Source organism: Melitaea cinxia, chromosome 6 (assembly GCF_905220565.1).
Source record: "Melitaea cinxia chromosome 6, ilMelCinx1.1, whole genome shotgun sequence".
NCBI lineage: Eukaryota > Metazoa > Arthropoda > Insecta > Lepidoptera > Nymphalidae > Melitaea > Melitaea cinxia.
In genome coordinates this window covers 17,230,017-17,253,648 of record NC_059399.1, presented here as the reverse complement: position 1 = coordinate 17,253,648, position 23,632 = coordinate 17,230,017, and the positions used below count along the sequence as shown (strand labels likewise).

Below are 23,632 nucleotides of genomic sequence, written 5' to 3'. Positions count from 1 at the left end.
TTCAGATAATTAGAAACGTAAATAATTGGGACTTTGCTTTTGGGTTGAGTGTTGTATACACTAACTCTAACTCAGTTGCGTTTTCTTTTCAATTTTAGTTATCTTGTTATCGGTTAAATTGCCTATTTGTATTTTTGTCTTGGTGAAGGTTTTGTGTGTGTTGTTTTAACGTAAGTATTTTGCAGTTTTATTTATAATAATGAATGACGAACCTCCAGATCCTGGTGGAGGTTATGTTCCACCAATAACATCTACATCCACCATGGATGTGGATACAGAAAATAGGCGCAAACGTCCAAATTCTGACACCTTAACATCACAAAATCCAAAAAAAAAAACTGTAATAAACCCACATAATGTCACACTTTCCGTCCAACTTAGTTTCACAAATCCTGAATTTGACAAGGAGAAAAATAAATATTCTACAGAGGATGTTGGACCCCTTGTAGTGCATATTTTCAAAATAGAGCAAGAACCCAATTCTGGCACAATACTAAGACTACAATACAATTTGGACATTTTTTATTTAAAAATAACATTCCAAACATTATGCTGGATGGTATTAAGCGTGTAGGAAGGAACAGATTATCAGTTCAATTTAAAACTGCTTCAGATGCAACCTCTTTCCTTGAACTGTCAGTATTGTCATCAGGAGGATATGTAACTTCTATCCCCATGTATAGTGTCTCACGTATGGGAGTAGTTCGCACCATTCCAACTGAGACTTAACACATTTAATGATAACACACCTGTTTGGATACCTACCCAATCTGTTGTCATAACATTCTCTGGACAAAGGCTTCCTAAACATGTTTATCTTTTCTTCAACTCCCTTCCTGTGGAAACCTATGTACTTCCCACTATACAGTGCAATTATTGTTGCCGGTTGGTCATGTCAAATCCAGTTGTAGATCCAAACCTAGATGTTTTAAATGTGGTCAAATGCATGATGGAGAAAGTTGCACTCAAACCCCAACATGTTTATTTTGCTCAGGAAATCATCCAGCAAATGATCCTTTATGTCCAGAACACTTAAGGCAGAAACCAATTAAAGTAGTGATGTCCCAAGAATCCATTTCCTATTTGGAAGCATCTGCCAGATTTCCACAAGTTAAAAAATCATTTGCTGATGTAACTAGAATCTCGTCTATTTCTTCACCTCCTTCAACTCCTAACAGACAAATCAGACCCACTCCCACTACTACTTCTTATCGCAAAACTACATTTTCTCCTCGTCACCCAATTCCTCCTCCACTCCTAGGTTATGACAGACAAGCACACTATGATATAATTCAAACTCCTCAAACTAATACCCAAAACGGTTTAGCATACCCTGACAGTAATACATCAAATCCTAACAATATTTCATCAAACGATAATCTCATTGAACAATTACTCTCTATAGTCATTAACTTAGTCTCCCGGTTTAGTGACACCGGTCTACCGAACAACCTCATGACCACATTATCGAACTTAATTTCCTTGTCACAAAGCAATGGCGCACAACGTGATTGAATGGAACAGTCGTAGCATTAGAAATAAACTTGTCACACTTGTCTTTGCCGTTCAGGAGACATGGCTAAGATCTGGGTCTCATTTTGGGGTCCGGGGATACTCATGTTTCAGGGACGATAGAGATGATGGTAAAGGTGATGTTGCCATTTTGGTTTCCGGTAATACCACTTATTCTTATATCTCTCTTCCTTCCCATAGTGTAGGATTAAACATAGTTACTGTCCGCGCTATGAATAAATCTTTTCTTTCTGTGTACATTTCTGATCCAAATGTGACTGTTCTGTTTGAGCTTAAAACTATTATTTCCTCTGTTCCTCCTCCCATTTTTATTTTAGGTGATTTTAATGTTCACCATACTAGCTGGGGTTCCTATTACTGTGACCAACTTTCTTCCTCCTTTTTTGATTTTATAGATAATTTAAATTTGGTGATTCTTAATGATGGATCTCCTACTCGTAAAGTTTCCCCCGCTCAAAATCCAAAGAGTGTAGTAGATTTATCTATATGCACTCCATCCCTGTCTTCTCATCTTACTTGGAACACCCTCCAAAATACATTTGGAAGTGATCACTTCCCGATTGTTATTTCCATTCCATTGTCATCATTACCTGTTTCTTTAGCCAACTCTCCCAGATTGAAATACAAATTATCTAAGGCCGATTGGTCACTTTTTTATTCAACTACTGATGCTGAAACCCAAAATTTCTCCCCCATAAATATTTATAATGTTCACTCTCTTTATAATAATTTTAAAAATTGCCTGCTCAGGAGTGCCAACTTGTGTATACCTCAAAATGTAGGGAGTACAAGGATTTCCTCCCCACCCTGGTGGGATAGTGAGTTTTCAAAAGCATGCAAGAGTAGAATAGAGGCAGAACGGATATATTCAGCTTCTATGACTCTAGAAAACTTTCTGAAATATAAAAATGTAGCTGCCGCAAAAACCAGATTATTTTTACAAAAGAAAAAACTTAGTTGGAGACACTTTTGTGAAATTCTATCTCCATCCTCCTCTCCTTCTTTAGTATGGAGAAATATAAGAAAATTCTGTGGATCATTCTCATCCAATGTCCCTATATCAAATGATCCATCACTGTGGCTAAACTCCTTTGCACAAAGACTGTCTCCTCCTTATGTTCCTTCCTTAGAAGAATCTGAATCTTTTTCCTCCATTCCCTTTCTACTTCAGAAAGTTTTGAGTTCCCATTTTCTTGGGAGGAATTTCAGTTGGTACTAGGGTCCCTTGAAGACTCCCCCCTGGGGTTGATGGCATACCATATTCCTTTTTTGTTAAAAGTAGTCCATCAACTAAAAAAATTGTCTTGGATGTTATTAATGCCATTTATTTGACTAGAATTCCTCCCGAGGAATGGAAAACTCAAGTAATTTTGCCAATTCTTAAGCCGGGAAAACTCTCTACCGATCCCTGTGTATACCGCCCTATCGCTCGTTCATGTACGCTTGCCAAGATATTAAAACACCTCATTAAAAATAGACTAGAATGGCTAATGGAAAGCAGAGGCATTCTTTCAAAAAGTCAGTTTGGATTTTGCAAAGGCCTGGGAACAATGGATAGTCTCACGACCTTAGTTACTGATATCCAGATTGCCTTCTCCAGACGTGAGACCCTCATAGGATTATTCTTGGACATTTCTTCACTCTTCTACTTCACTCAACTATATGTCGTCTAAGGTTGGGCCACTCGTGTACACCTGTATTCCTGGCCAAAATACGAATTAAAGACTCCTCTATTTGTGAATGTGGTTTAGACGAAGGCACCCCAGAACATATATTTTTTTTCTTGTCCTAAATTACGATTCTCTTTGTATGATGCTCTTCCGCCTGAGATTCCACATCCTACTGACCTAAAATCCTTATTAATGTGTGTTTTCTCCCCGTTTATTACTTCTTTATGCACTTTCATTGAAACTAACAATATAAAACTATAACGGGATGGAGATATCTAACAAAAGTTAACTATTCCAAGTATATATTTACTATTGTATTTTTATATATCTTTTTTGTGTTTTTGTCTTGGGCAAGTTAACTTTTCTTTCAGGCAAACTTGTGCGGGAATTGTAACCGAACTTGTACTCCCACTATAACTCCAAATAAAGCAAAGTTTAAATACTCTGATATTGGCAAATCCGCAAGGGAGCCATTTCAAGAATAACATAACATAACGTAAATAATTCCTGAATTAATTTGACATATTCACGCATCCACTATCATATAGAAGTAACAAAACTATTGTAACAGTATTATAACTAGTTTTAATAGTGTAACAAAACTATCATATATTTACCAGTATTATAAATACTTTTAATTAAAGTAGGGGACAGCGGGCAATATCCTGCTCAAAATCGGGAGCAGCCCGACTGGGGTACCTCCACCTTACAGAAGATAAACACAGCTAAATAATACTGCTTTCAAGCAGTGTTGGGTTCCAGTTGGTGAGTAAGGTGACAAGAGCTCCTGGGGGGATTGGGGGATGGTGTCGGCAACACGCTTGCAATGCTCCTGTTGTTGCGAGCGTATATAGGCTACAGTAATCGCTTACCATAAGGTTGAGCAGTACGCTTGTTTGGCGACCTAGTTATATGAAAATAATAAAACATAAATATCACATACATGTCAGTAAGCATTCTCAAAGCGTGATGGTGTGTCCTAGCATCGGCCCACAGCCTCCTCAAATCATCTCTCCGGACCCTCAGTAGAGCCCTACATGCCCCTAACCTTGCCTCAGCCGCCGAACAGTGTTGCCCCCATGCACCTAGTGCGGCACAGACTGCACTGAATTTCTGTAAATAAAAATTTTGATGGTTATTGTTTAGTATCACCAATTTTACATTCAATCTGATTTTTTTTAATGAGTAACTATAGAGCTCCTTGCTAATTCTTCTCTTCATGGTAGCTTCACTTTTTTTTAAACTTTAATTATAATAATTAAATAAATATTACTTTAATTCGTAAAATGATGACTGGAAGGTTCATTTGAAGCCTATTTAAAAAAAATCTTGATTTTGATTTCGAATTTGAGTTATGTAGCTAATAGTCCAAATCTATACTAGCAATAGTCAGTGTTCTACTGATAAATCTATTTAAATTTGACGTAATCAGCAATAAAGAAAAAATTTGGATAACAATTAAAAATGACTTATGGAAATTCTAAAAAGCTTCAAAACTTTCCTAATAATAAATTATTTTTTTTTTTTTTACTCAGTGACAGTGATTTTAAAAATTACATCCGCCATCAACCTCTAGCCATCATTACAAGAATCAGAAAAAATTATTTTTTAATTTTGTCACATTTTTTATTAATTTTAAAAATGGACAAAAATTAAAAACTGCGGAATTTTGACAATGAAGCCAAATTAAATGTAGAATAATAAAATTATAGTTTCGACTTCTAGTCTAATCTGTGGATGGAACAAAAACAAATTTTTTGACACATACAAATATTCTAAAAATTTATCGCTATATTGTTTAGTATCTCTCTTTGAAACACATTCGCAAATCTGGCAAAACCAAGAGATTCTATATTAATGAATAATAAAAAGCAACTATTACATTATTAATAAATTTACTAAAACCAATGCATGAAATTTTTTATTTAATTCGCACAGCATAACATTTATATTTAAAAACTGAAGAATTATTTGTAGTATATCCAATGTTTTATCTATACAAATAAATAAATTTGGATTGTGTGTCTGTAATATTATTTAACGCTTTTCACTAAATGCATATGGATGCATACAAGTGTGTCGGTGTCTGTCTGTCTGTCTGTCTGTTTGTTCCGGCGGACCGATTTTGACAGAACTTTCACTGGCAGATAACTGATGTAGTAAGGAGTAACTTAGGCTACTTTTATTTTAGAAATTTATCTATTTTGTAACCTCTGCAAACTGAACAATAACTTTTTGTTACTCCACACGGATGACGTCACACACACTACTTCTCTGCCTGTGCTTGTGCTTCTAAAGTCAGCACAGCTACTTCTTTTATAAAATGTGTTACGTATCAAATTGGCTTCCCTCCATTTTTAAAAAAAGAATGTTAGGAAGACATGGGAATATTGGCTATAAATAACCGATTTAACTGTAAAACTCAGGTGACTTGGTTATTGGCACGACACTTATGTATACACAATGGTTATAAATAATAAAAAAATTAATATACTTTTTTTAAATTAATATATTTTTTTTTAATTAATATATATATTTTTTTATTTGGGCCAGTAAATTGCATATTTTTGTTATGATATAGAATCTAATCATAAATTCTTAATTTAATTGAGTTTGCTCGCAATAAAAAAATAACTTAAAATTATATTGACAAAGAATACGATGTGTTAGTCAATAAAACGGTCAATTAAATATGCATATAACATGATAAGCAGCTGCTTTTGATTAAAAAAGAAATCATCACAATCAGTACACCCAGTAAAAGTGTACACACTTAAAATAAATGACAAAAAAGGGATGAATTGACAACCTCATCCTTTTTGTTTGAATTTGGTTACAATTATTAAAATAATTTACTCACTTGCATAACATCAGTGATTTCCTGAGCATGAGCTGCAACTAATTCATCTAGCTTAGCGTCGCTCTTCTTATATTCTTTCTCTAATTTTGCTCTTTCTTTTTCTCGTTGTTCGTTAGTCTCACTTGCTGACAATGTACGTATCACTGACATGAGCAAGCCACTCTGGAAATTGTACAAGAAATAAATATATAAAAACTAGTCTGCTTTAGACTACAGGATTCAATTGAAACTTCTTTAGCAATAAATAGCAGCAAAATAAGTTGTTTCTAAGTGTTTATAACCATTCTTACAAGCATTTTAAAATGTAATCACAAATATTAATCAATGAAACAACTACAATAACATAAAGGAATTTCCAGTCTGTTGAAAATAAATGAAAATAGATATGCAATTTCTATAAAATCAATACTTTCTTTCCATTATCATTGCATTGGTGTTGCAGTTATTACTAATTACTTACCGTTTCTTTACCCTGCTTCACTCCTCGGGGAGGTTTTGTAGGGGGTGGTGATGACATTTTATACAGTAATTATCACTAATTGAGTATAAAAAATGAAAATTATCAATTTCCAGGGAGTATCTATCCTCCTACAATTTTCATTACAATTAGTGTCATTTGTCATTTCACATTTGTCATCTAAATTTGACATTTTCAATGTTGATTTTTGTTCATGAATGGTTTTCTATTAAGAAAAAAAAAAAACAAAGATAAATGTCTTAAAAATATTTCTTTTAAAAAGACTTGATAAAAGTTTATTACTCACGAAATATCTGTGTATAAATAACATTTTTATTTATTTCTTTGATTAAAATTACATTATAAAATAACTATTACAAGTTTAAAATTTTAAACGAAAATGTCAAATGTCACAAAACCATAACATTAAACGGATTCCACCCGTTGGTTCAAATTTGAACGGGCTTTGGGAAAATAATCTCTGCTAATTGTTTGCTTTGTTTGTATATTGTACCAGAGGTTAGTAAATAATGGATTATTCGACGATAAGTAACAAAACTAATATAACAGAATCAGAAGACTTAACGGGAAACGAGCTCGCTGAGCGATATTACTCATTACGAAAACAATTCGAAAACTTATCTAGCAACTACGAATCAATAAAACAAGAACTCCACGATACAAGGCGAAGTTATCAAACCGCGTTAGACGTACAGAGTCACCTTAGTACTGAACTAGAGAGCTATCAAGCTGATGAAAAGAAACGAAGACAGGAACTCACTTTACGTATTACAGCGTTCCAGGAGGAAATATCTGCGTTGAGACAAGAACGCACAGAGTTAACAGAGAGACATTTAATCGAAGTCAAGCAATTAGAAACAGAGAATAAACGATTAAAAGATGAACAAGTGATCGTAAACCGCCAGTCGCCTGCGCGGGATACATCCGATTTAGATGAAGCGCGTGCAGCGCTTACCGCTGCGACGTCTGAAGCGCTAGCAGCTAAAACAGCTCTAGACCAAGCGAGAGCTGAAATGTGTTCTTGGCAAATGAAAGTTGATGAATTAGTGACGGAGATAGGAGAGCTTCGAGCGGCGGCTGAGATAAAAAAAGAGGAATTACAAGCGGCTGGAGAAAGAGAGGCAGTGGCTCTCGCTGAGTTAGCGGAGGCCAGGGCACTACTACATCAGGTTGATTCTCAAGATGCACAACCACATGGTAAGAAATAGAAATTTATTATTAAATAATTCTCATATTTATTAGACTGAAAGATTTGATATATTAAGTTTTTTGTGACTACTGTAACTTGTACTGTATTCTTGTGAGTCAATGATAATGTAATATTTACTTAATAAACAGACCACCAAAATGTTAACTGCTATTACGTTTTAGTATAACATGGTTATATGTTAGTTATAGCACGCTACTGAAACTGAACTGAAAATTAATCTTATATATCTGATTTTTAAATTAAAAGGCTATAAGAAATCATTTTATGAGTATGATGTTAACACCATGAGTCAACAAGGAATTCTTATAAAGAACTTTATGTTTTCAGCTGCTAAAGGCAATTCACTATTTGCTGAAGTCGAAGACAAAAGACAAGAAATGGCTAAAAATCTAATACAAATGAAACAAACTAATTCCAGAGTAAGTATAATTAAATTTCCTTGTAAACAAATTCAAGTGCCGTTATTTTGTTATAGCTAATGTCAGTCAATCAACACTAAACAGTTTTTTTACTTTCACCAATTTGTGATATTGGAAAAATCATCCGTTATGTTATTATAAATACATCATCATCATCGTCATCATCATCATTATCGTCATTTCACAGGAAATAATATTCTAGAAAATATGCATTATTGGGTTTATGCTAATTTAAATGGGCCAAATACCAGCTTTTGATTCAAAAAAGAATTATCGAAATTGGTCCACTTAGTAAAAAGTTATGAGGTATAATAAAATAAGTAATATTTCGTCTATATCTATCTATGTAGACGAAATGGTGGTCGAGTAAATATGCATGATTAGCGATAATTCAAAAAATACTTTTTACAACTCAATTAAATTGAAATGAGATCTCATGACACACTACCTTTCGATTACAAAAAAGTCATCGTGATCTGTCCACCAAGTCAAAAGTTCTGAGGTAACACATAATTTAAAATTAAAAAATAATCTTTTTTTTTTGAAGTTGTTTAAAATAAAATAAAAAATCTATAGTCTATGATCAAGTAATTTCATATTGTAAATGTAAAACAAGAACCTCAATTAATTAAAGTCAATATTTGATTTCAGTTAAGAAGAGATTTAGCTAACAAACAAGCGGAGTTAGATGCACTATTGCACGAGAAACAAACAGTTTGGGAGCAACAAGCAGGAGCGGCCGCACATCATGACCGTGAACTTATTAGTGAATACTTTTTTTTTATATAACTAGATCGGCAAACAAGCGTACGGCTCACCTGATGGTAAGCAATTACCGTAGCTTATAGATGCTGCAACACCTGAAGCATCGCAAGCGCGTTGCTGACCCTATCCCTGGATTTGGGGTAGGATCGGAAACACGTTTTCAATTTTCTGGTGTTGTAGGCGTTTATGGGCTATGGTAATTGCTTACCATCAGGTGAACAGTACGCTTGTTTGACGACCTAATTATATATAAAAAAATTATGAAAAACTTTTGTTTACAAACTAATTAACCAATGAGGTCATGACTCTAGTCCAAATAATGAATGAATATTTATTTATGTTTCCTCAACTTACAGAAAGCTATGAAGAACGTATAACACAGTTAGAAGGTATGTGTGAAAAACAGAGAAGGGAGCTGGCGAGATGGTTCAGTAAATTGTGTGAACCGACTGAACAAGGCTGGCTTTCTGGTGTATTGGATCATTTGAAGTAAGAAACTTTATAAATTAACCATATCACTAAATATGTTTATTGATTCATTCAGACTGTAACCATCCCACTGCTGGGGATAGGGATCTTTTTTCATGTGAGAATGGTCATATTTTACCTTTTTTTATACATGACTAGGAAGTGATATTTCGTTTAATTAAAGCCTTTACTCCTGTGTATAAATTTATGAATACATATTAATCTTTGCTAATGGCTAGTACTCAATCTTATTTAAATAATTTAATATCAGAATAACGTATGGATGTGTTACCCTTCCAGACTCCAGTCCAAATAATTTAATGTCTCGAAAAATAACTGTTTTTATTTTTTTATTGTTGTTACAAAATATGTAATAATTTTTAAAAAATAGAAGGAAATAATAGTTGCGAAATGTAACATACCTAATAGTAATAAGTTTTACAAATAATAAAATAAAAACTTGAGCCCACCTAATATGAATTCATTGGAAAACTTCCGACTTTGTTTAAGATACACCTTTATTTACGTGATACTAGCTGCGCTATGCGGTTTCACCTGGGTAATTTCCGATCCCGTGGGAATGTCGGGACAAAAAATAGCCTATGTTTTATTCTAAGTCTCCAGCTATCTACATACCAATTTTCATTAAAATCGATCTTGTAGTTTTTGCGTGAAGAAAGAAAATATGTCAATCCATATGACAAACATATAACTATCTACCTGACGCTGACCTCGCAAACGTTGTTTTGCTATAAATGTTATTAACCCCCTTACCCCCCCCCCCTCCTTTTTAACTTATGGGTATGAAAAAACAGATGTCGGCCGATTCTCGGACCTACCCGATATGCACACGAAATTTCATAAAAATCGGTCCAGCCGTTTCGGAGGTGTATTTTAACTAACACTGTGACACGAGAATTTTATAGATAAGATTGATATGCTATTATTGATTGCTATTTAAATTTACCTATCTTTATAATTTTTTTTAAAATGTGATACATAATATTTTAATTTATAGATACATGTATTTTTTTATTTATAGAAACGAATGTGAGCAATTAAGAGCTGAAGTTTTGTCTCGAGGAGCAGCTGAGTTAGCCAGTGCAGCACAAGTGAGAGAATTACGAAGGAAAATCGCTCTTCTTAGCGCCACTAGCGTCAAACAATCTCCCATACAAACAAACGATGTTGATACAGATGATATTGGCATGCAAAAAGTTACTATACAAGTTAATAGACAAATAGACGAAGTAAAGAAAAAAGTTTCTTTTAATTAATGTAAATAAACAATTATGATATCTATTTGTGAATTTTATTTTAATATAATAAATGATAAAAAATAATACAACGTAGGTCGACGAAAAAAGCGTCAAGTAAAAACGCATTATTAGATATAACTCGAAAAGTAATTGTTAGATTTCAAATAAATTTAAAATTCCAAATAAATTTAAATGGGACCAATTGACACACACCACCTTTCGATTAAAAAAAAAATTGTCGAAATCGGTCCACCCGGTCAAAAGTTCTGATGTAACATACATTAAAAAAAAAATGCAGTCGCATTGAGAACCTCCTCCTTTTTTGGAAGTCTGTTAAAAATATAGAATTATAGAGAGCCTGATTGAATTATTAAAGACATTTTTATCGTTAATGAAAATTGATGGCTTTCACTAATCATTTAAAATGTAAAATAAAATATATACAGTCTCAAAGGAAAGATTTATGATTTTTAATTTTTTTATTTTTATTTTATATGCGATATTTTTGATTATACCTAATAATCGTTTATAATGTCATCAACTAATGGTATATGAACAGAAATAGAGGATAAAAACACACAAGTTAATTTAAATATTAATGTAATAATATATAAGAGACAAATAAACTATTTTAGTGGTTATACCTAAACGCAAAATTTGGAGATTGTTTTTATCAATATATAAGATTGTCACCTCTTAATGTTGCTATTAACATTATTCAAAATCAAAATCAAAAATAGCTTTATTCAAATAGGCTCCAAGAGCTCTTTCGAATCGTCATTTTACAAATTAAAACAAATAAATTATTATATTTGTAGAAGTAAAGCTACCACCGATTCGGAATGTAGATTCTGCTGAGAAGAATCGGCAAGAAACTCCGCAGTTACTCTTTTGAAAAATAATATATAAACCGTGTTTTAGTACAAAATTAGAAACATATTGCAGGAAATACAGCGTCACTAAGTCCACACATCTTTATCAACTATGTAATCCTGCACCGAGTAATAAGCTTTATCTATTATTTTTTTTTTTTAATAAAAACTTTAAATTTATGTTGAGACAATTCCAAAATCGTTTGTGGTATTTTATTATACATGCGAATACCATGACCCAGAAAGGAAACGTTTACTTTGCGCAGTCGGAAACTCGGAGGTATAATTTTGTTATTCCTTCTCGTGTTTACAATGCAATTATTACTATTTATTTCAAAACAATGAATATTTTGGTGAATATAAATAATATTGTTATAAATATACGCGACGCAATTGTTAATATGTCTACCTTTTGGAAAACATCCCGTAGGGAGACTCGAGCTCAAAGATCGTAAATGCCGCGAATAGCCCTTTTTTGCAAGATAAATATAGTATCAATATCTGCAGCATTACCCCACAGTAACAGGCCGTAAGTCATAACACTATGGAAATAGCTAAAATATATTAAGCGTGCAGTTGCAACGTCGGTCAGTTGTCGTACTTTTCTAACTGCGAATGCCGCGGAGCTGAGTCTACCATTCAAAGATGACAAATGGGAATTCCACTGAAGTTTTGAGTCCAAACGTATCCCTAAGAAAACTGTAGTATCATTGACAATAAGCCTCTCGTTATTTATTATAAAATTATAATTTGGATGCTTAACATTAAGTCACGAAAACACAACGCATTTGGTTTTTTTGGCGTTCAAAACCAAGTTGTTTATTTTAAACTAATCTTGAATTCGCGACAAAGAAACATTCACGTCATCATAATTTACTTTTTTCCTATCAACTTTAAATATTAGAGAAGTGTCATCTGCACATAGCACTATATCACAAATATATTTAACATAAAATGGCAGATCATTTATATATATTAAAAAAAGAAATGGACCCAGAATCGACCCCTGTGGAACGCCCATTTTTAGAACAGATACAGACGACTTCGTTCCGTTTATTGATACGTGTTGAATTCTATTAGATAGATATGAAGCAATTAGATTAAGAGCTTTACCAATATTATTTAATATACAGACCTGAAACAGTCCATGATTATACAATCAAAAAGACGGTATATAATGTACTTTAATTTAATTATTGTTAGAAAATCTGGTAACGTACATACATATATAATGATTTCATATCACAATTTTTCGGAAATTTTATAAATACACAAATTAAAATATATTTAAAATATTTTTGTTAATATTTTGTTAACGATGTAATTTTGTAGTAAAAATTGCACAAATGATTTATGAGATATATCATAATTAACAACGATTTTAATGTCCTATATAATCAAATTTAATTTATCATCTTGGGGTAACATTAGTTGTGTTTTCATTAGAGACTAGGTCCTAAATCTTTGAGCGCATGTTCCCGAGCACGCGCCACGCGTCTGGACCTTTGCGCCAAGGCTTCCGCTTCCTTCGTCGTCCTCTCTATCAACCTCTTCGCACTGGCATCTTGAACGCATTGAGTGAACACACCTGTGGATATATTTTATAAACCGACTACCAAAAAAGATTCTCAATTTGGTTGATTTTTTTTTATGTATGTTACCTCAAATTTTGACCAGGTAAACCGATTTTGATGTTTTTGTTTAATCGAAAGGTACCGCTTTTTAAATTTCTTTTTAGAACTGGTGCAATTTTTCTTGGAGAGAACATTTGGCAGCAGAAACCAAAAAGAAATAAAACTATTATAGTAAACTTTGGTTTACAACAATACTTAACTAAATAATGCCTATACATTTTTGAATAAGAATTGGAGAAACTTTTTCGCTGTCAAACAGCGTTGTAGAATTAAGCTCAAAATTAATATGTTGGAGAAGAGCTTGTTATCTAACATTCTGTCACTTAGAGACTTAGTCTAGGTTCTAGAAAATAATTGAAATCACATAATTATGGAAATTTTATAGCATACTAGCCGACCAGGCGAACTTGGTATCGCTTTATTTTTTTTCTTACAATATAAAATAATATGTCACAATAAAATATATCTTATATGTTGGATCAAACTGTACACGGTGTGCCAATTTGATTTAAATGGATTAAGAAGCTTAGGAGTTCATCGCGGACAAACACGTGACAACGTGACGCGTAATTTATATATTTTTTGGCGGTTAGGTCAACTTACGAAGTTTTATCCGATGACATAATTATCCACGGAAAATAAAAATGAAAGGAGTAGGTAAATAATGATTTTGTTATTTTGTAACACTCACCAATAGTATCCCAGCATTTGATGATTTCGGAGGGATCTGTAGAGTCATAGCATTCGATTATTTTATCTTTAACATCTTCACAGACTGGTTCTTCGTACGCCATATGTGATGTACGCAATTCTACTCGCGTCATTAGTGCGTTTACTTCTTCTGCGGTTAAGCTGAAACAGCAGTAGATGATTATTACATTTATTTTCAAGTTATACTGAATGTTAAATTATAATAAGAGGTAACTATACGCTTTTTATACACATTTATTTCTTATATCATAACACATTGACTTAATTATGTAATAAAAAAAATGAGGTATAAAATATAAAATATCAACAAAAATATTTTAGAAAAGATTGTTAAATTAAAATTTATGTTCCTGCGGTAACTAGTTTTAAGCGTGGGTTAATTATTTATTAGCTAGATTATTCTAAATATACCTATTTAGTGTTTTAGCTATTTTAGTAATTTAAAGATATTCTGGAGAAAATGAATTTTTTTTTTTTGGTTTTCAATTCTCTTTTAGGTATTCGATTCTTATATTTAAAGGAGTATCCGTGCATGCACTCAAAAAAACAATATAAATAATTAAATATTAAAAACAGTTATAGGCTATCAACTAAATTCAAAACTAGGTGTCGTTTTAAAAATGTCGGACAAATAGATATTTATTTATTATTCTTGCCTTCAGTTACATAATTTATATACATAATACTAGCTGAGCCCGCAAACGTTGTTTTGCCATATATGTTATTAACCCCCTTGATCGCCACTCCTAATGTTAAAGTAAAATGCGAATAGGTTGCTTTGCTTGGTGGTGATATGATATAATATTAAAATATGTATTTTTAAGAAAACCTTTACGCATGTAAATAATGTAAGATTAAGTTAGATTTAAGTATATTATTATTAGGAAAATGTGTTGTTCGTTTAGATAATGGAAGATATCATTATGTAAAATATCTAACTTTAATAAAAAAGAAAAATATAATTGTAAAAAAAAAACAAAAAATCATAGTAAATTTATACATCTAGAATAAATAATAGAATAGTTATACATATATAAAAAAAAATGTATCATACGTTAGAATATGAACCGGTCGGTGGACTCACGTCTCATTTAGTCGAACTTGAACAATGATGTTAAATAAAAAAAGGACATTGGTTTTAAAAGCCCGTGTATGTATATCAATTATATATAATAATAAAAAATCCCCACCCCTTTATAACTTAGGGGTGTGAAAAATAGGTGTTGGCCGATTCTCCAACCTACCCGATATGCACATAAAATTTCATAAAAATCGGTTTAAAAGGAGTTTGTTAACTAACATTGTGACACGAGAATTTTATATTTAAGATTTTATTAAAATTAAAATAATAAGAATGTGCTTATTTTTTTTTATAAGAAACTGGCTTCGAGACGAAATTGCTGGACCGCTGTTAATTAATGTAAAATAATAAAAAAAATGGCAGACTGCTTTACTCATAAATTAATATAATATAACAAAATTTAACTAAAAATAAATATATTTTTTATTTCAACAATTCGTCTACATTACTGACAGTATAACATTAATAAAATATAGTCAAAGAAAACGATACTCTTGAATTTATGTGCGCTAACTCTTATGACAGATAATAAAATTAATTTTGAATTTAGAAAAAAAGAAAAAATGACGTGTGCCAGCACTCACATACGACTAGAGTTTATTTCTTAAAAAACTAAGTAGATACCGTGATGTTTTAAAATTAACATGTTCTGTTAAATTATGTAATCAAATTATTATTAATTTTAAGCATTGGACCTACGAATTAGTTTGGTCCATATTTTGGGTGCAAAAAGTGCTAATTTGGAAAAAAATGTACACTACTATACAGGTTACTCAAAGTAGGTATTGTCAAACAAAGTTTGACAGTACCTTTTCCCTATCTCTCAGTCAATTTTCGAAATCGATTTCGAAATAAATCTCATCTTTTGAGTTCGTTTTTTTTTTTAATTTTTCGAAAAAAAAAACTGAAATATTGACTTGCTAAATCATGATCCGTCTGTCTAAACAACCACTAATCTGAAAGAGCCATGTTCGGCAAACACAGAGGGAATGGTAAAATTTCCCACATAACCGTTTCTTAATTTTTTTTCACTAATTGCCTAATATGACTTCGAACGTTATCATGTATGAATATACTTTTTCTTCTTTTTCCTCGTAAAGGTACTTTATTTTATTTTATTTATTTGTATTTGGGAAACAAACAGTACAACATAACACAAATAATAAAAGATTACTAAGATATATCGCACAGACCAGTTAAGTTTCCACCAATAACCAATACAAACAAGAAGCAGAAAGTAAAAAATGACATACAAATTCAAATAATAATTCAAATAATCAAAAAAGTTGAAACTCATACAATTAAATTCTTAAAAATCAATTATATAAATAAAAATCATCAATTAATTTCTTAAAAATTAACTATATAAATAAAAATTACCAATTAAATTCTTAAAAGTTAACTATATAAATAAAAATCATCGATCAAATTCTTAAAAATTAACTATTTAAACTACTACTATATAAACTACTACTGGTCACTTTTCTTGTTACACCTGGTTAGTACGCATCAATTGCAATGATGATTACAATGCATGATGTCATGGGAACTTAGAGTCAAAAAGTATAACATTGCCTTGCTTTTAAATCATTCTGTCATTTAATGAAATTTAATGAAAAAAGGGTATGGAAGGTTGCGAGTTAATGAACTCGCAACCTTCCATACCCTTTTTTATATATAACGAGTACGAGAAACGTACGGCTCGCCTGATGGTAAGCGATTACTGTAGCTTTATAGACGTCTGCAACAGCAGAAGCATCACAAACGCGTTGCCAACCCTATCCCCAATTTCCGCCAGGCCCTCTGGTCACATTACTCACCAACAGGAACAAAACACTGTTTGAACGCAGTACCTATTATTTAGCTGTGATCTTCTGTAAGGTCGAGATACTGAGTCGTGCTACTCTATATTTTGAGCAGGCCTGCTGTGCCCTACCACAGTTAAATCCCTATCAACATACATGATAGTCTTGAGTATTATACCTATAGCTTACATGAACAGTTTAAAACGCTGTAGAACCTCACAAAGCGTCAACATCAGTGATCGTTACTGTCAGTCGTTTCATACGTTTCCACTCATCGTAATTTTTTATAATACACGCGTTATATCGTAATTAAGGGAGTGAACCCAAAAAGGTTATGGCTAAATTTACATTTTTTGACGTTAAACCATTTTTTACGCAACTCGACTTGGTGAGTAAGCTGGTGAATGCGTGACGAGAGCGTTACGAAAAGTGTGATCGAGCGAGGCGAACGTAAGTTGAGTGGGTGATATAAGTTAGTGAAGATAGAAAGAGACTCACATTTTATACATTACTGCAGGAGCTAAAAAAGTTTTACTTCAGTCGTCTGGTCTAAAGCACACTCGTTTTTTCTTAGTAAAAAATAATAGCCAAAATAAAAATTTGCATGCATTATCATTGATTAAACGATTCAAATAGTTACTTAAAATTTAAATGTTTCGATTTAACAAGGCCGCGGATACAACAAGTGTATAAATTAAAATAATAATCAAATAATTAATTCGTGTTTAATAAAACAAATATCATGACACAATTTATATTTCATACAATTTATAAATAATATATTATTATAATAACAGGTTTTAACGGACACAATTGTCTCATCATTTCTTGGAAAAGTAAGAACCTACTTGTTTTTTTTTTTACGTATTATAAAAAAGCTTAACGACAATATTCAAGGTGTTTTTTATATGGAAGTCTATTAAATTACTATAAAATAATCAAACTCTTTCGATTCAATCGCCACTACTAATATGATATGGTACCAGAGCTAGCGACGTCGTGAAAACAAAAATTTCAGGTACGATGCGCACTGATGAACGCAAACACTACCGCCAGCCAGACAGCCCGTATGATGTTCGGGAGTTCGCCATCGGTCGGCTTTATAAGTTCCAAGGTGGTAGTGGAACTATGCTATCCCTTAGTCGCCTCTTACGACACCCACGGAAAGAGAGAGGGTGGCTATATTCTTTGACGTTGTAGCCACACGGCATATTATTTTAGCTATATAAGTGTCAAGAAAATCCTAACGCACTAGCAAATTGCTCCCGACTTCGTATGATTGCAATAAAGAATATTAAAAAGCAGTCGAGATGTTTTGTATATTTTTACTAATGTGTTTTATTATCGAATTAATTTATATATACATACAAGAACGTAAATTAGACCAAGAAATTCGTTATTTATAATATCTATGATTTTATTTTTGTGTTACCCACATTAGGAAAGGAGACGCGGGTTCGAACCCCGCTGGGGCGGTCAATTTTTGATATGATATTCAAAAAAAAAAATGTTTAGAATTCCTAATGTGTGGGTTACACAAAAATAAAATCGTAGATATTACAAAATAGCACGGTGTCGTTTCCTGTCAAAGATTTTCATTGTTATTATGAAACTTTGAATAGTTACGGGTTTCTGTAAAGAGCTCACTATAGACGGCGCCACGGTTCGCTTAAACCGAATATAAGAATCATCATATCAAAAATTTCGATCTAGTGGGTACATCAGTCGGAGACGCGGGTTTGAACCCCGCTGGAGCGGTCAATTTTTGATATGATATTCAAAAAAAAAAAATATTTATTTATTTCTGACAATGCCCATGTTCAAATCACAAAAAGTTTATAACTCGACTTATATCGATTTTCACAGGAGGCACAGATTTAATTTTTAAATACTTTCCAATGTAGGGCACATCAGGAAAAATCTTGTTCAAAATCTGGAGCAGCCCGACAGGCGAAGTACTTCGACCTTACAGAAGCTAAATAATACTGCTGTAAAGTAGTGGGTGGTGTGGTGGTCCTGTGCGGACACTGCTTGTGTTATGTTTCTGTGGTGAGTAGTGACCAGAGCTCTTGGGGCGATTGGGGGTAGGGTTGAAAACGCACTTGGTATGCCTCTGGTGGTGGAGGCGTCTATAAGACACGGTAGTCGTTTACCATAAGGTGAGTAAAAAAAATTCAACAGCCCTAATACCAACTTTTTTATTTTTTATTCTATAGTTAATAAATAAGTTCCAAGCAAGCTTTATACTCCATCCTACCCCATAACGGAAAAAAAAACTTGCCAAAATCCTCCTTTAACTGACCTGTCTTACTCATGATCTATCTCGAAATACATACACAATTTAAACTTTTTAGATCGAGTAATTTTCGAGATTTCATGCTTATTTAGTGGATCATTTATTTAGTGGATATCAAGACTTCATGCTTATAGTCAGCAAATGAACTGAACCTTTGGCTTTTAAACCTATAGAATAAAATAACTAGTTAAAGTATTTACGTTACATTACTGACCATTCTATAGTATTCAAAACGATTATTGCTAGTCGATGGTTATCTCAATCCGGGTTCATTCTCGAGTTCAGCGCTTCAACCTTATTTTTTTTTATGGCACCTCCTATTATCATAAAGAACGCAGTTGAATTAATAATATATTGTTTATTCTTCGGTATATTCATTAACATTGTAATAGGCTTCTTCTACATAATTCATTTAACTGAGTTCCTTACAATTTATCGGTATAATAAAATAAAATATATTTATAATAAATGTGTTGTGTGATACCTTACGTGTTTTTTTTTCTTCAATATTTATTACGAAACTAGCTGACCCGGCGACTTCGTATTGCCTAACAGTCGATTCTTTAATTTTATTATTTTTTTTTTTTAGAATTTTTCTCTCCGTGAGAACCATCCTCGTACTTCAAGGAATATTTAAAAAAAAGAATTAGCGAAATCGGTCCAACCGTTCTCGAGTTTTGCGCTTAGCAACACATTCAGCGACTCATTTTTATATTATAGAAGAAGATATCTATGGAATCGTAAACCTCACTCTAACGTGAATCGTCATTGTATCCGAGATGCTTATTTTGTTGTGTTATAATATAAATATTATTAAAAAAAATTAAATTAATTTATAAAAAGCTAATTAATTCAAATTTAATTTTATATAAGCCAATAAGGTATAATTTTAAAAAAGCTCGTGGATTTTTCTGATAAAATATGTTAACGATATACAAAGAAAATTAGTAAGGTATTATTATTTATTTATTTCTTAAATACTTTTTTATTGAAAAAACTATTCTATTAACACGATTGTGTATTTATCGGATTGTTTCGGTTATCGGAGTCTTTTACACTGCACATCCAGTCCATTAAAAAAAAAAACGACTGTGCTTTACACTACACGACTGAAGTAAAAAATTCTTGGTTGCCCTTACAGTAATACGAAACGTAACCTTCTCTATTTCTATCTTCACTAACTTATATCGCCCCTCAACTTACGTTCGCCTCGCCCGATCACACTTATCGTCAAGCGTGCCTACCTAAAGAAGTTTTACTTCAAAAATTATTGAGAAAACTCTGAACTCTTGTTATTAATTAATGTAAGCGAAGATAACCGTTTCATTGTTTTCGATACGGAGCCCTAAATAACATAATTATATAAAATTTCAATCGAACTAATTGCTCGTTTACAGCACGTATGGGAGTTCATAAAAATTCTTTAAAAAACGTAATTTATGCGATGAGTACATGCTACGGCTACTATAACTGTCATTTCATTAAGGATAAGGAAATTATTATAAATATAAATACCTGGCATACTTCGCAGTAATTTTTCCACATTAAAGATAGGCACTTACCTACCTTTATTATTTATAGGTACCTATCTTTACTCAAATTTATTATAATAATTATTATATGTTTATTTCATACAAGGTCAATACAATCAAAAAACAATTCACAAAGTAATTAGCGTAGTAACAAAGAAAAACAAGAAAAATAGAAGTATATAATTATACCGATGAAATATTATATAGGTATATAGGTACTAGCTGACCCCGCAAACGTTGTTTTGCCATATATGCTATTAACCACCCCCTTAATCCTCCCCCTTTTAACTTTGGGGTATGAAAAATAGATGTTGTTTGATTCTCAGACCCAATATGAGCACAAAATCATGAGAATCGGTCAAGCCGTTTCGGAGGAATTTAACTACAAACACCGCGACACGAGAATTTTATATATTAGATAAAAACTTACAATAACATTTAAGTATGAATCGAGAAGTAGTAAAGTAAACTAATCGAAAGAAAAAAACATACGAATATAAGTAATTGCAAGTCATCTTTGGACTACATATTTCAGAAGTCGGTCGATTAATACAAGATTTTTTTAAATGAAATTAAAAAAAAAATGGTTCCATATCCACTTAAAAATGTCAGCGCAACTGTTTTATATTTTACGTAATTATTAAAAAAAAGTTATAAGGCTATTTTTATACGTAGGCCTTTTACATAGTTTGAATTTTGGGGTGTTAGGCTGTATTTTCTGTAAGTAAAAGGCTATATTTTCGAAATAAAACTTGTTAGGAGAACGGAAATAAAAATTATTGACTGTAAAAGGGACTAATTAATCAAACCTTCCAAGATAAAAATATAATTTTAATCTTTTTTAATCAAAATTGTATCTCACCCGCATCTCTCAGTGTGCTTGTCATCCATACACTTAAGTTTTTCAATAAAAATCTTCTCTTTGTAATCTCCTCTTGGGTTTGAAGATCCTGTGACCGCTTCGCTGGTTATCGTCGCATCTTCGACTAGCCTCTCAACCTAATAAATATTTACATTAAATCAGTATCACTTTTTATCCTACTGACAGCTGTGAGTGCTCTGCTATTTTCGGTCTAGACTGGATATTTTTTATATATCCCCATGTTATAAAAAATCCAGTCTAGACTGACACCTTAATGTGTTTCCAGAGGCACGATGGGGAGACCCACAAGGACAGACATCCAAACCGGTAAGAAACATTTGTAGAAATACAAATATTCATTCCGAGCGGGAATCGAACCCGCGAACCATTGGTATTTTTTGATTTGATTGTGAGGCTTTTTTTAAAAAGGGAAGCAAACATCTTAAACCTTAGCGTATTAATATGTATAATTTTTGTAAACACTTCAATTATTTCCACTTTTCAACCTTCATTTTGATAATTCTTTTTTTTTTTGTTGGAAAGGAGATATCCCAGGTGTGGTACCATGATAAGGAAACTAGGATCTGATGATGGGATCCCAGAGAAATCGAGGGAAACCCGTGAAAATCCGCATAACATTTTACTGGGTGTACCGATTTTGATGATTTTTAATTTAATCGAAAGCCGTTGTTTATCATGTGGCCACATTTAAATTTCATCGAGATATGATTACAACTTTTGGAGTAATCTTTAATAATGCGTATTTACTTGACTATTTCTACGTCTACCTACGTTGTATTACTTGTCGATTTGATTGAAGTCGGTTGTTTTCGTTTGCCAGCAAACACAATTATTATTATTATTGGATTAGTGTGTGCGAAAATGAATTGCATTTGAAAAAAGGTTATATATAAAAAAACGCCTTGAACTTGTTCTCAGCGTGCTCATTAGAGCACGGATGTGGTTACTGAATAATTAGTTAACCCACGACTAAACATTTTATTATGTGCCATACTCATTTAATATTCTTAAAAGTCACTTGAATGCATGCATTCGTGATTCCGCTGTAATATATTTGAAAAGAGTCCAATAATATGCTGAGAACATTTATTTATATGTGAAACGGTCAATGTTGTATGCCTGTTGTACCAGAGCTTTTGGGGGAAAATTGGGGATAGGGTCGGCAACGGGCTTGCGATGCTTCTGGTGTTGCTTACGTCTATAAGATACGGTAATCGCTTACCATCAGATAAACCGTATGCTTGTTTACCGACCTAGAAATATAAAAAAAATGTTATTTTGAATTAAATCTAACTAAGAGAAAGATGGACGGACGTCTACTTTTAAATCTAAAGTCTAATTCTTGATTGTAAGTCGGATGTAGCGACAATAAAGATATATAATGAAAGAAAACAGTGATAACCAAAATGTAGGTAATATCAGTTTGACATAGGTTCTTTATTTAATTGGTAAAAAAAAATAATAACAAAAATGTAGGTAATATCAGTTTGACATAGGTTCTTTATTTAAATGCTAAAAACATTGATAACAAAAATGTAGGTAATATCAGTTTGACATAGGTTCTTTATTTAAATGCTACAAGTTTAATTGCCAGATGAGTCATTCTTCCTCAAACTCATACACACAACACACTTCAAATAACTTTCTTACGTTGAGCGTTTTAATTTGGTCCAAGCTTCAACCTTAAAACGTAATTTTACATTGTAATAAATTAAGTGTTTTACCATTTTATTAGAAATATTGATGTGAGGCTCGTCTGATAGTATTTCCTCAGAGGGTTTCTTTGCTTCTTGGCGGTGGAAGTGAGTCGCTCGTGTCGAGTGGTTACTGCCCATGTTTGTTCAAAATTCTGTTTGACATATATTGATAATTTATTAAATCTAGCATATTGGGACACACTTTAGTCAATAAAGACCCTTTACATCAATAATTGAAATAATTTAGAAGTATGACAATTATGAACAAAAATAATTATACAATAACACATGCCCCAAATGTAACATTATGAATAAAAGTGTAAAATCAGTCACACACGAAGAGTTCTACTTAAATGAAAAGAAAAAGTAGGATATTAACTAATATTTCCTACTGTCCAGGGTGTAAGCATAATCTGTTGACATAAAATAATGAAATATACATCAAATAAAAAGTAAAAC

General features: G+C 32.3%; 3 protein-coding genes across 3 annotated transcripts in view; 1 reads left to right on the top strand and 2 right to left on the bottom strand.

Annotated features, from left to right (window-relative positions):
- The window catches only part of LOC123654432 (exocyst complex component 4), a 73,640-nt gene extending 66,926 nt beyond the window's left edge, over positions 1-6,714 (bottom strand). Inside the window, exons 1-3 of the mRNA XM_045590336.1 lie at positions 6,524-6,714; positions 6,064-6,225; positions 4,147-4,316 (exon numbers count right to left, since the gene is read on the bottom strand). Coding sequence (XP_045446292.1) covers positions 4,147-4,316; positions 6,064-6,225; positions 6,524-6,580 — 389 coding nt within the window. The 5' untranslated portion in view covers positions 6,581-6,714. The remainder of the gene's footprint in view (positions 1-4,146; positions 4,317-6,063; positions 6,226-6,523) is intronic.
- Positions 6,715-6,986: 272 nt separating this feature from the next.
- Positions 6,987-10,705, top strand: LOC123654691 (protein Spindly-B). Its single transcript, XM_045590582.1, has 5 exons — positions 6,987-7,738; positions 8,079-8,170; positions 8,822-8,936; positions 9,292-9,424; positions 10,446-10,705. The coding sequence occupies exons 1-5, from the start codon at positions 7,051-7,053 to the stop codon at positions 10,678-10,680; spliced, it is 1,263 nt and encodes a 420-aa protein (XP_045446538.1). The 5' UTR covers positions 6,987-7,050; the 3' UTR covers positions 10,681-10,705.
- Positions 10,706-12,709: 2,004 nt separating this feature from the next.
- LOC123654802 lies at positions 12,710-23,311 on the bottom strand. The gene is made up of 4 exons (XM_045590687.1): positions 23,201-23,311; positions 21,456-21,592; positions 13,860-14,020; positions 12,710-13,122 (listed from the first exon to the last, which is right to left on the bottom strand). The coding sequence occupies exons 1-4, from the start codon at positions 23,309-23,311 to the stop codon at positions 12,977-12,979; spliced, it is 555 nt and encodes a 184-aa protein (XP_045446643.1). The 3' UTR covers positions 12,710-12,976.
- Positions 23,312-23,632: the final 321 nt, after the last annotated feature.

Excerpts from the sequence above, each read along its gene's own strand:
- LOC123654691 (XM_045590582.1), top strand. The coding sequence starts at position 7,051 with ATGGATTATTCGACGATAAGTAACAAAACTAATATAACAGAATCAGAA. Across the intron at positions 7,739-8,078 it reads TCAAGATGCACAACCACATG|CTGCTAAAGGCAATTCACTA; the intron begins GTAAGAAATAGA and ends TTATGTTTTCAG. Across the intron at positions 8,937-9,291 it reads TCATGACCGTGAACTTATTA|AAAGCTATGAAGAACGTATA; the intron begins GTGAATACTTTT and ends CTCAACTTACAG.
- LOC123654802 (XM_045590687.1), bottom strand. The coding sequence starts at position 23,311 with ATGGGCAGTAACCACTCGACACGAGCGACTCACTTCCACCGCCAAGAA. Across the intron at positions 21,593-23,200 it reads TCAATATTTCTAATAAAATG|GTTGAGAGGCTAGTCGAAGA; the intron begins GTAAAACACTTA and ends AATATTTATTAG. Across the intron at positions 13,123-13,859 it reads CAAATGCTGGGATACTATTG|GTGTGTTCACTCAATGCGTT; the intron begins GTGAGTGTTACA and ends ATATATCCACAG.